Source organism: Gymnogyps californianus, chromosome 4 (assembly GCF_018139145.2).
Source record: "Gymnogyps californianus isolate 813 chromosome 4, ASM1813914v2, whole genome shotgun sequence".
Lineage (NCBI taxonomy): Eukaryota > Metazoa > Chordata > Aves > Accipitriformes > Cathartidae > Gymnogyps > Gymnogyps californianus.
The window spans coordinates 77825413-77838022 of record NC_059474.1 but is presented as its reverse complement, the minus strand read 5'-3'; the positions used below and the strand labels follow the sequence as shown (position 1 = coordinate 77838022).

General features: G+C 43.4%; 1 protein-coding gene across 2 annotated transcripts in view; it reads left to right on the top strand.

Annotated features, from left to right (window-relative positions):
* SPATA5 (spermatogenesis associated 5) overlaps positions 1-12610 on the top strand; it is a 211679-nt gene that overhangs the window by 160702 nt on the left and 38367 nt on the right. For both annotated transcript variants that reach the window (XM_050895921.1, XM_050895923.1), the window contains one exon: positions 12257-12421. In XM_050895921.1, coding sequence (XP_050751878.1) covers positions 12257-12421 — 165 coding nt within the window. The remainder of the gene's footprint in view (positions 1-12256; positions 12422-12610) is intronic.

Genomic DNA, 12610 nt, shown 5'->3' with positions numbered 1-12610 from the left:
TGAGATTCGTCAGGGAGTTGAACAAGACTTAATCTCCTAAATTATCCAGAAATGAAGGTGGAAATATCTAGGATATGTGGTAAGAATGAAGCCAGATCTGATGCCAGACTGTCTGCCATGGCAGGAATGCCTTCAGGCTGACTGTAGAACATGTAAAAGGCGCTGACCAAAATAATTCCTCCATTGAAAAGTGCTGAGAGATGGAAACATTACGGGTGACTTCACAAAGTTGGGGACAGTCAAGAAGAAAACCAGGTGAACAAAGATCAGCAGAGTCTCGCATATGTTTGAAGGAACTCTTGGCAGCGTAGGGCAAAAATGTGAGTTGGGTGGCACCAAAGGTTTTCATCTAATATTTCATGTCTGTTAGGGGCTATAAACACTTGGCAGACCTGTAAAATTACTTTAGGACTTTTATCAGCACTGCTGCAGGCCTAATGACTAGAAAGTACATATTTTAATCCCGGAGTCCAAGCTCTGTCTGTCACTTGCAACTGGCAGCTGCAGCAAGCACTGTAATTTATGTAAACTCAGCACCACCCACAAGTTTCTAAGATCAACACACAAAGTGGTTTCTGCCGGTATGAGGGAGAAAACCACCAGGTTGTCTTCCTGCATCCGGGTGGAGGAAGTCAGTGATTGTCTGCTTGCAATAATAAGAGAAGGCATGTCTGCTGGGGCCTTTTCTTCAAGCAGAGTATCTTGGCTTCTGACCCAGCCAGTGCACTACTGTTCTTAATTAGCCTGTGTCTTGACTACATTAATATCCTGGCATGTAGCTATCTGGGATTTTGTAGTCAAGCATGCAGTTCTTTGGTATTACCTGCGCTTTCTCAATCTCTGGAACTGTGTCACCTGTGCTGTTATGCTGGTGGCATCCTCGGTGACCACATCTGGCTGTTCCCCAAAAGTCATCTTCCCTGATGTGCTCATCTGGCCCCTTAGAAGCCCTAAGAAAGGCTCCTGAGCTGCGTGGCTGTGTTTAAAGGGTCATGTTGCGTGTCTGCTGCTAGATGTCCTACACACCGCTTTGCAGATGCTGGTTAGAGGCTTCTTTCCTACTGTATATACTTACCTGTTTCTTTTTTTTCTCCTCAATTTATAACTAAAAAATTGATTAAGAGTGCATTTTTTGAAAGGGGGAGAGGGCTTCATTGGTGTTCAGACATCTGGACTGCTGGGTAGTGAGTTAAAAACCTATAGTGCGTCTTCTGGTTGTTCCTATACCAAAAGCATGGTTAGGATTTGGGGGCCTGAACAGAGGCATCCTGTGCTATTTGTTCTGCTCAGCAGGCTCCTGCCTGGCCACCAGCTATCCCCTTGGCAGGGAGAAAGCCTCATTGGTAATACCTGCCAGCCTCAGGGAGATATCTAAGATACCTTAGCTGGTCTCAAATGGTATTGGCAACTGCATTGTACCCAGTATGTGTTAGTTATGAAGGGGCAGGAGGGCTGTACCTCCCAAAGAGAGGGGTTTAAACCAGGATTTGTTTGTTTCATTCCCTGTCTTTTAGGAATATAAGCCTCAAGACAAATTTTAAAAAGGCGAGAACACGTTAGTTTCCAATTTCAAGTACAAATGAGGGATATTTCTTATATGGTGACTTCGTTCTCTCTACGAGTTGAATGACTTTTCCTTTAGCTTACTGGTCACAATAACTGTATCTACTTTATTGCTTCAAATGGTTTTCCAGAGCCATGGTAGTAAAATAAGATCTTTCAAATAATGAAAACCAGAAGCTATTTTTTTGCTGCCACGGTGTTGGCTGTAACGACGGAAAGTCATTGATTTCCTTTTGAAACTGTTTCTGAATTGTTTCCTTGATGTTGCCTACCTCTCTGCTGATCTCTTCTTTCTTTAGGAGCAGCTTGTTTCACATACCTGGTTTGTTCCATGAACATTTCTTTTACACTTTATCTGTAGTTTGTTAGACAGGTCTGTAAAGTTTGGTCACAAGCCAGGTAAAGTCATCGAGTTTTTTGTGGTAGGGTAGTTGCTGAAGTAACCAGGTGTAAGCAATACAGAAACTGATATGACAAAAGGTTATATAAAATGGCTCATGCAGCTTTACAAATACGTCTTCTTGTGTGCAGCACGTTTTTACTGCTGTTTGTCACACATTGAAGTATTCAGTCTCCAGAAGTGTTTAGAGCATGTCCTGTTAATGAATCCTATGAAAACAGAATGTACGAGATGAAAAGCTGTTACAAGGCAGGTCCTGATGGAGCTGACCTGCTGTGGATTTTTGTCATTTGAGGCTAAGTTGTCTCTCTGAAAAGAATCTTGTCCCATGCTGGTAATTTAATCAGTCAGAGCAATGGTAATATAGAGGCATAGCTTATGTATGGAAAAATATTGTATTATGTGGTAGATCATTGTTGCAGCATTCGAAAGCTTCTGAGGAGAATTGTAATATTTTGGCAGGAGTTCAAAATTCTCTTTCCTACAAGGAACAGGTTTGGTGGTTTTTTTTTTTTTCTCTAACATGTCATTTTGAGGTTACATGGTAACATCTGTCAGAGCTATGCTAACCTCTGTCATCCAGCTGTTATAATTGTGGTATTTTCCTTCCTTTTCCTTCTCTTTCCTCTCCTTTCTGCTTTCCCTTTCTCCTCCCTCCGAAAAAAAAAAACCAACCCAACAAAAACCGCCTCCTTTTATACTGAAACTTCAGGTGGAATGAAGTGGTTATAAAAGCATCTGTCAACACACGAATACTTTGCCAAGCCAAGTATTTGGGTTGGAAGTCATGCCTTCCCAACTGCTTGAAAACAGGAAGTATCTCTGTTAAGTGATGGATAGCTCTACTTTGCTGAGAGGAAGAAAAGGCTTTTTTTCTTTTTTCTTTTTTTTTTCTTTCTTTTTCTTTTTTGCCTCTGGGCTAATAAATGAGTTCTGCAGTTGTTCCATGTATGTAAAGAAAGACTCCTATAGAAATGTGTATATGGGTGCACACGTCTCTGTGTGTGTATATATGTGTGTGTGTGTGTATGAATATACAAACTAAAAAAAAAAAAACCCCAACCCAACAATCCACTTTGTACATGATCGGTCCCTGTCAGAAGCCAGCCCAGGCACATCTTATCCCAGTGATTCCTGTAAAGCTCTCAAAATCTGTCAGAAACAGCCTGCAGGATTGCAACGGCTCCTGGGTGATTAATTGCCAAAAGAGTCTGATTCCAGGTTCCATTACATGTAATTGTTATCTTTTCTAAAGGGGTTCTTTTATTAAACCCCCACCCCAAAAAAAGAGGGAAAAGAAAAAAGAACTGACATTCCTGAGGTTTTGCACCTCTTAGACAGGAGCACAGAGGACTCTCTTATGTAAACATACACCGAAGAGGGTGTGTTATGTTGTTTATTAGCTGATGATAGATTTTTTTCTTCAGTTAATTTTAGCTTTACTAAAAATCATTTTATTAGAATGGGGGAGGAAGAGCAGCATAGCATTTAGAGGAGAAGAGGGGGAGTTCCAGTGCCTTCTCCACATCAAAACCTCTCTGTGAGACCCAGCAAGTGGCAAAGGACTAGATCACTTCTGCTCCGTACTAAAATTGCAGGAAAACAGCCAAAAATGGGGACATCCTCTGTCCGCACACCGTTGTGGTAAGACTGCTCAGATTGGACGTGGGGAGAGAACAAGATCTTGCGTCTGAAATCCCCCTTGCAAAGGAAGCCAGTGCCGCAGTCCTGAGCTGAGACTTTGCCGCTCGGCACGGGTGCAAGGAGAGAATGGCGCAGCTGCAGCCGAACGAGCAGAGGAAGAAAGGTTGGGCACTGTTTTTTACAGTTTGTGGCTTGAAAATGTGTGTTTGAGTGTCTTGAAAGTATGGGCACATTGTGGAGAATCTGCTATAAATTGCTTCGTTTTTTCTGAGACCTTATTCACAAAGCAGGGGGGAGGAGAGCCTGATTCCCTGTCGGTGCCTCCATGTCTCTGAATACACTAAGAGGCTTGATTTGGAGCTGAATTTCTGTGGTGCCAAACTGGAGTATCTGGAATTGTATCAGTAGGGTTGCTTGGATTTGCACTGCTTTTACTGCATTGAAAATGTGCTGTGATACTGACAGGTTTAGACTCTTGTAGATGGAGGCCTGGGCAAAGCTTGGCTCCCAAAGAGGACTGCAGTAATTTGTGCCAATAGGCCAATTTAACTGCTTGAAATATCAGGGGGAAAAAAGCATGGAGATACTAGTTCTGCAGCTGCAGAGTATCTGCCTGCAGATGTTTCTGCCAAGAGAAGTGATTGAAACTTGGTTTCTTGAGATATTTTAATCCTATCTGAACAAGACCACATAAAAAAGTGCTCTGGTATTGTCTGCATGGGCCAAGGAGCACATTGTTCCTCACAGTTGTGTTTACACGGTGTCATTTCTGCAACGAAACAAGTCTCCTCAAGCCTGCTTTCTCCACGATTCCCCTTGAATTAGCTATATTAATCAAACTCTGGCAGTGGCAGGACTGTGATGTACAGTGGTTCGGACAATGATGTTACTCTGATTAAAAAGATGGGAATATTTTGGTGTGTCCAGCTTTGTGCAGGTTTGGAAATACAAGCCTGGCTTTTTGCAGAGTTTTTCTCCTTCTGCATCCACAAGCAATTTCTTTAGATGGTGGAGAGGCGGTAACCCTACCACCCATCCCTCTTCCCTGCTGTCCCTTCTCCACGCGTGACCACGGCTGCTGTCTGGCGCAGGAGTGCAGCCTGTGGTGCAGGAGGGACCGTGGGAGGTGAGCTTAGGAGGAGGCAGGAGGGCACAGCAGCCTCTTCCCTGAGCTGTATAGGCAAGATAAGGCAGCGGAATAATCGCTGGTGCTACACACTTGGTACCTTATCCCCAAAGGCAGAGGCACAGCTACCTCCAGCACGGAGCAGCCCGAAACCCCATGGTTTGGCAGCGAGGTGAGGGCTGTGGTGCAGATGCCAGACTGCAGGCAGCACGGCTGGGTGCTGGGGCATACGAGCCGGCTGTGTGGCGGGCACTGCGTGGTGGTTAGGGACTCAGCCCACAGTGGGACCTCATCCATGCCTGACAGCAGACGTCAGGGAAAGAAAATAAAATCAAAAGCAGCTCTGAATGCTTTGGCTGTGTGGAAGCTCGATATGGTTTCACATCAACTCTGGAAATTTTTGCTTTCTTGAAGCACTTTTAACACTGCCTATTTATAATGTAGTTATTTAAGTAACACTCATATCTGTTTAAAATCACCACCGTTAGTGGAAATGACTGATTTGCTGTGAAACATGCAGAAGCAGGGTATGTCGTTCAACCAAGTCAAACCAAGTGGTTTCTATTGAGTCAAGGTAGTTCTTTCCCCAGGTTTCATTTTATAAGGAAAGATGAATTTGTTATTTTTCTGCATACTGGAACTGTAGGGTAAACTGTGTTTTGCTGTAATAACTAAGAGACTGATCTGTAGTGATAGCTGAAGGTGTTAGTTCCTGGTGGTAGCCAGCAAAGAGAGCAATTCCAGAAGACGCATTGAATTACATGGAAAAGTTTCCCTCTGTTGATGACACAAACTGGAAAGAGGTAAAAATCAGTGGTTGAAGGAAAAGGATTAACTAATGGTAGTAGACCTGGAGGATGAGCAAAGCCAGTAGATGAATCCTACACAAGCAGAGACATTTGACTGCTTAGCAGTGAAAGACAGATTGCATTCCTATTTTTCAGATGGTTAACTCTCCGTATCACTTCATCTCGGTTTGGACTCGGATGATATAAACTGTCTCCCCGTTGAAGTTGGTTTACTGTTTGTCGGCGTATCAAACCACGTGTTTGTTCTCTGCCTTTAATTAGTACTTCTGGTTACTGCCTGAGTAAAATGTTCCCGCTGTGCTCACTGCCACTTGATAGTGTGCATTCTTCCTGAACACCTGCTGTCAAACCTATCATGTCTTTTCTTGTCAGCTTGCACAATGCTCCAGGTCTTGAGCAAGACTGACATGATGGAAGGGTTGTACAGCCTGATTTTTAGAAATTTATGTGGAAGGTGAAGTCTTTGCGTAGGGACTGATAATAGGAGACTGCAACATTTTGTAGGAGCTAGTTTCCAGTAATATCTAATAAAATTCTGCTTGCAAATGCAGTTTTTGAAGTAGTGGATATACTGTAGATTAAAGAAGCAAACTGCTCCACCCTGAGAGGAATTGTAGATGTTGTGTAACGACAACAGAGAGTAATCTGCACAAATCTTGGGAGAAGTACAAGGGTGGTGATCAGCAAACAAGTCATCAAAGAGGGGAACTGGTTAGAGATGTTGGCATGTGCTGATGGCGGTGACAGACGTTGGCACAGAAGGAAGAAGGTGGGGAGGAAGAAGAGTGTGGGGAAAGGGGCTCTTGGCAAGAAAAAAGTAGTATCGCTTGGCTCGGGAGCCTGTAATTACAAGACTCCAGCCTTGTGACACAGTAAATAAGCGTGTCACCTGAAACAGAGGAATTCGAGGTTGCCTTCTGAAGCAGCTCATGCCAGATGGAAGGGGAATAAAAACCTTGTGGAACAATAAAATTTAGCCCTTCATTGGACTGTGGTTTGTAAGTCCTTAATAGTGACACTCTAATGTGTCTTCTCCCCTCAGCAGCTTCTAATTCTGGTAGTTAATCCATAGTTGCAAAAAGTAGCCTGTCTAGCAAACAGGACGGATGAGCTTCCCGTACTTGAAACTTTCAAAGATCCTAAAATGCCAAGCGCTTCCTGGTCTGTTGCGTTGGGAGCATGACCTGCTCTGGCACAGAGTGAGAACGAAAGTATCAGGCACCGAGGTGAGCCTCAAAAGCGTAGGAGAAGCACCTTTACGGGAGCTGACTTCACTCCTGAAAGAGATAAATGTGATAACACAAGAAGCCCCTTTCATCGTTGTTAACAAATTCACTTCCTCAGCCTATCTTTTACCTTAATACTTTCCATGCTGCAACACATCTGTCCTGACATGGGCAAAAACACTGAAAGGATGTCACAGTTATTGCTTGCACAGACTACAGGAAGAATATGACTGACTTTAAAATGCTTTAGATATGTTCAAATACTGTACTGATAAAAGTAAAAAAATTTGCATTACCAAATTAGATAACAAGATATAGAGCACCTCTCATATTCGGGAATCTGTGGAAGTAGGGACCACAACCAGGGTTCATAAATAGCAATTGTTAATTTAAGTTGGAAGGATTTAGTTACAACGGAAACAGATTGTTCTGTTATTTCCAGTCCTCTCATTTTCATCTGTGGTCTAATCCCAATGGACTCCAAAGGCAGGATTAAACTTTTAGTTGCATTTTTTAGGTTCTGCGTTAAAACAAATGTATCTACTTGAAAGGAAATGTCTTAAATTTAGTATAAAAATCTGTTCCTACTTGTGGAGATTGATTGCAGCAGAGAACATGCAGTAACATTGATTCTCCAGATGAACTTTGTTACCTGCTGAACCTACTAGCTTTCTCTTACACACCTCAACATGCCGTTTACTGTGCAGCTTATATTTTGCTATGCAATTTACTTTTGCTAATGAAAATTTTGTCAGTTTGCCCCTTCGTTTGGGGTGGAATTATATTTTTTTTTTTCTAATGTCAGGTTACCCTCTTGCACCGTTTATGTATGACATTTTGTTATAAGATCTGATTAAGAATGATTTTGATGAGTTAGGCATGGCTGTAGAAGTATGTCAGTAGGAAAGCTATTTTTTCTGTCCCACAGAAAGCTCATCAGCTGGGTATACTTCTGTCAGTGTTATAGTTCTGCGTTGTTTGACAATGTAGTTCTTGAAATGGCCAAGTATCTTTTGAAAAAGCTAACTAAAGATGGATGCTTTTTTAAAAAAAAAAAAAGGTAAAATAGGAGGAGGAAAATTAGCAAAGCCCTAAGGTTAATTCTAGTCCATTCTTAACAGGAACCACAAATATTTTCCTGGCTTTACCTATTTAAGTTTTCTTTCCTGAAATAATTATCTTTATAATTGCACACAAAATACACATTTTTGAACTAGCTATCTTTTCCAATGATATATCTTGAAGTAATACTCTATTTTAATTACCAAAGAATTTAAGCATTTCTTTTTGAAAGGGGAGCAGTTTCTTCTTAATTAAAATGTGTTTTTGCTATTGATGATATTATGTATTACATGACGATTATCCCACTTTCCTAGTGCTCCCCTGAAGAATACTGTATCTGTGTACCGCTAGTAATCTTTCAGTGCACGTGCACTTAGACCCCTTTTGTAACTGTTGTGGTAACAACAAAAAAATTACATAAACTTGCAAAAGAATTGCTTAATGGTATGAAGTATTCTGGTTTCTACCAAAACCCCAATTACTTAATTTTGTGCCCTTCCTGGCCTACATAAATTATGCAACCCTCACATCTCAACATCAGTGAATTATGTAGCTCTGCGCACACATCAATTAATTTTGGCCCCATCAACTTCCCACCTTCTGTGTGCTCCTAGCCTCAAATCAGTTTTGCATCTCCCAGCCGCGAGCGGTTAATTTTGTACTCCCAGCAGCTCATATCTGCCTGAACCTGCAGCCCGGCTTCAACTCTTCACCCTCCCCCACCTGCCTCTCCTCCTGCACAGCCAAGCCACCGCCTTCTCCTGCCGAATTCCTCCTTCTCCAGCCCGGCAGCCAGGATCAATCCCAGGCGGCTTCACCTCCCGCCTCGCCAACGGGTCAGCGCCGGATCCCAATGCACCCCCACGGGCAGTGGGGCTGGTCCGGAGGTGACCTGGGTGTCCTTCTCGCTCTCCGCACAATTTCCAAAGTGCGGATTGCAAGACTAAAGGTCTGTCTTCTGGAACGGCCTGTGAAAGTCATGGTGCACTTGGAGCAACCACCTCCAAAATCCTTCCCATGGGGAAGCTTGCATCATGCAACACCCCACTGAGAAGAGAAATAGCTTCCAGGTCTGTAAAAAAAAGTGGCATTGAGGAAAAAGGTGGTGCCAGCATCCATCAAACTCAGCACTGCTGCCAGTAGCAGAAGTAAGCATGACCTGGGCCTTGGTGTTAAAACTGACACCGCTGCTGCAGGTGTCCACACTAAAAGCCACAGTAGGGTTCTCTAAGCAACCCAGAAAGAGCTCATTTTCCTCCAGAGGAAACTTCAGTGTGCAAAAACATCAAGAGGGATATCTTGTTCCCTTCTTGCCTACCTCTACGTGCAGCTCAGTTCTGAGTCCTGAATTATTTTGGCCAAAAAGGAAAAGTATCTCCATGAGAAGTATGCAGAGAACAAAAGCTGAGAGGGCAGAGTGATGTCCTGCAAATGAGAATGGCCTCCACTTGCTGTTACTCTCCGATCGCTTCCAGACCAGCGAGCAGCAGAGCAGCTCTGCAGCCCGCCTACCGCTTCTCACCGGGGATTTGCCCTCCAGTAATGCAGGCTGGGTCAAGGCAGACCCCTTCCCCACTCTCTCCCTCCGCTTTTAGTTCCTCAGGAGCGTAGAGGAGAGGGGGCTAGCGGCTTGCCAAAGGGACAAAGGTGGTGACAGCAGAGCGAGGAGCAGTCGGGCTGTGCCCAGGGTCACCACATTTCCCATCCAGCTGGACTGTCGGGAGGGCTGGTGCAGACCAGCTCTCAGTTCAATCTGCTTTTCTCTCCAGGGCTGGAGGGAATTTGACTCTTCTCTCAAGTGAGGTTACAGAATATTTGCTCTCCTCTCCTTTTTGTCTATGTCTATTTAAGCAGCAAGCGCTGCAGAGACTGACTTGTGCTTTTTTTGTACGGTTCCCAGCACATCTGGCCGTCTTGGATAAGGTCCCTAGGCCTGATTGTAGCAAAAAGTAATGATAGCGTGTTTAAAACTTGGGCCTCCAACTATGACTATATATAAAACGCAAAGCATTTGGGACAAACTGGAGGAAATACAGTTTTTAGTAACTGAGCAAAAAAAATATATTCACTCTTTTACATCTGCAGTTGTGCTTTGCAAGCGTGGGTGCTCCGTCGTGTTAGAAGACTGTATCTCAGAACTGAAAGCCGACGTAATGCAGGGGAGCGCTTGCTCCCAGCTGATTGGCATCAAGCATTTTTCCTGTCCCACTTGCACAACAGCCATGGTCATTCATCAGTGTGAAGCTAAGCTGGCTCTAGAAAACGTTCTAATTATCTAGGCATCCTGATTAAACCTGCCTTGATTTAAAAGAGGCACACCACCATACTCATGTGAAAGTTTGTTTCTTCTAAATAATAGAATTAGCTATGGGCATTTCCTTAAGAGCACGCAGAACACAATTGCAGTATAATTCCTCTCCCTCCAAGCCTAGTCTTGAAACATGCAAATTTCTCTTTCAAGTGTGTTGGCAAAAAATGGCAATATCCTGATACACACATGATTTAGACACTGAATTACACACTGCTTGAGTTATCATCAGTGGGTTGAATTCTTTGGTGAATATATCAAGAGTGCTGTGGAAAGTAGCACAGTCTGCTGAGGAAATATCAGTGGACGGCTTGCTTCTCGCTCTCTTTCGTAGGGATCCAGCGTTGGCCGCTGCCAGGGACAGGGTACTGGGCTGGATGCGGACCTTTAGTCTTCCAGTACAGCCTTCCTTACGTAGCTCAATGCAACACACCGCGGTGCCGTGCACTTCCTGCTGAGCGTTTTCATGTTCTGTTTTAAAAATAACAAGACATCTCTTAACATTCAGGATACATTTTTCCACTCTGAAGCACCACAACAGTCTTTTTAAAGAAACTCTAGGAAGGGTGTTAACTTGATCAATGCTGCGCAGGAAGGAAAGCTCTTTCCTACTATTTTTTCAGCATGACTTTCACTGACATGATCAGGCTGGGAAAAGACTTATTGGCTGACAGCCCAGGACAGCCATGCAATATCTCTAGTCATCTGGAACTCAAACTACTCTGCCCAAGGGAGAACCATAACATAAAAACAATTTAGGTTACATGCTGAATCTTATAAACATTGTTCAGTTTTTAAAAAATAGTTTAAATACTATTTATGTGCATTTGCTATGCACAGGTTGGTTTTTTCCAAATGTCAAGTAAGAAAGGCTGGGAGGGTTTTTACTTTTTTTAACTATAGATGTTTTTTAAAAATCTTGGGGATTTTTAGAAATATAGGGAAATGAGCTTCCTCTCTTCTCATAAATTTAAGAGCCTGGCTTCTCCTATGTATCAGATATAATTGTTTTATATATAGATAATGTTTACTTTCTGACTCCGTCCAGAAAGCGTAGAATCACAGAAACGCTGGTTGGAGGGGGCTTCCAGGGGCCCTGCGGTCCCCCTCCCGCACAACGCAGGACTATCACCAGCACCAGATTGGGGAGGGCTTGGCTTCGTCTGGCCGAGCCACAAAACCCCCAAGGTCAGAATTCCCGCAGCCTCCCCAATGACCTGCCCCGAGGCTGCACTTCTCTTCCAGAGATTTTTTCCTCCCGTCCAGTCTGAACCCTCCACGCTGCCCTTTGTGGCCGTTGTCCCCTCTTACGTTGTCTGTCGCTGCTGCCCAGAGTTTGCTCTGTCACCCCCCACCTCCCCAGTGGATATATAATCTGAGTAACTCTGGGAAACCTAAGTGCGAGGGCCAATGTAGGTGTATGAAACTGCAAAGTTGGGGCCTTAGCTTGTAACTGTATTCACCTGTTGAATTTTCAGTTGTCTTGTGGCACAAGAGAAGGAAAAACCAGGGGTTTTCCAACAATTCAAAGCTGATGCTAAAATGTATTAACAATAGTGCTTTTGCAAGTCTATGGTTTTTTCTCTCCCTTTTTGAAGCTGAGCATCACTGGCCTCTGTTGTTACCTTATTTTGCATAAAAAACTGTCAGAGTAATCTAAGCTCTAATAATTTGGGATAAAGCAAAGTGAATCCAGAATGTAAGCTTCACTTCAAAAATCTTTTTTTCTCCACTTGCTGTCTTGATTGAAGATCTGAACTTGGGATGTGTCCATTGCCACCTGTCCTTCTGCCAAGTCCTAACATTCCAGCACACCTTGCAACAAGCCTAAAACTATTATTTTAGGAAAGTGGCTATGGTTCCTTTATGATTCCTTTTTTCCATAAGCTGGTATTTCTCAAGCTGAGTAGCCTTACTGTCTTTTCAGCGACTGATCCATTCTAACACAGGAGAATAACCCCTCTTGCACATAGCTTGATTGTTCTTGTGCAGCTTCTTGCTTTTGCTGAAATTGTTGGTTATTTGGCGGCATTGTTGTTTTTAATTGAGTTGTGGTTTTTACTTTCTTGATGCGATGTGCCATGTGCTATAACTTTTCCTGTGATGTTTTCATTGCAGGCCTTGCTGAGACCAGGACGAATAGACAGAATTATCTACGTGCCGTTGCCAGATGCAGCCACTCGCGGGGAGATCTTCAAACTTCATTTTCAGTCCATGCCAGTCAGTGATGAAGTCTGCTTAGCGGAGCTCATTCAGCACACACAGAAGTACTCAGGAGCAGAGGTAAAACTTTCTGAATGGTAATGGCCACGGAGTCGGTGCACAGGACTGTGGTTTTAAAATTGAGATCAAGTATCATCCAGATACCATCTCTTGAGTCTTCTCAGACTGGTGGTGGGAATTATGAAAGGGAATGTTTGAGAGATTTCTGTGTTTCCGCTCAGAAAACACAATACAGTCTGGGGCTTTTTT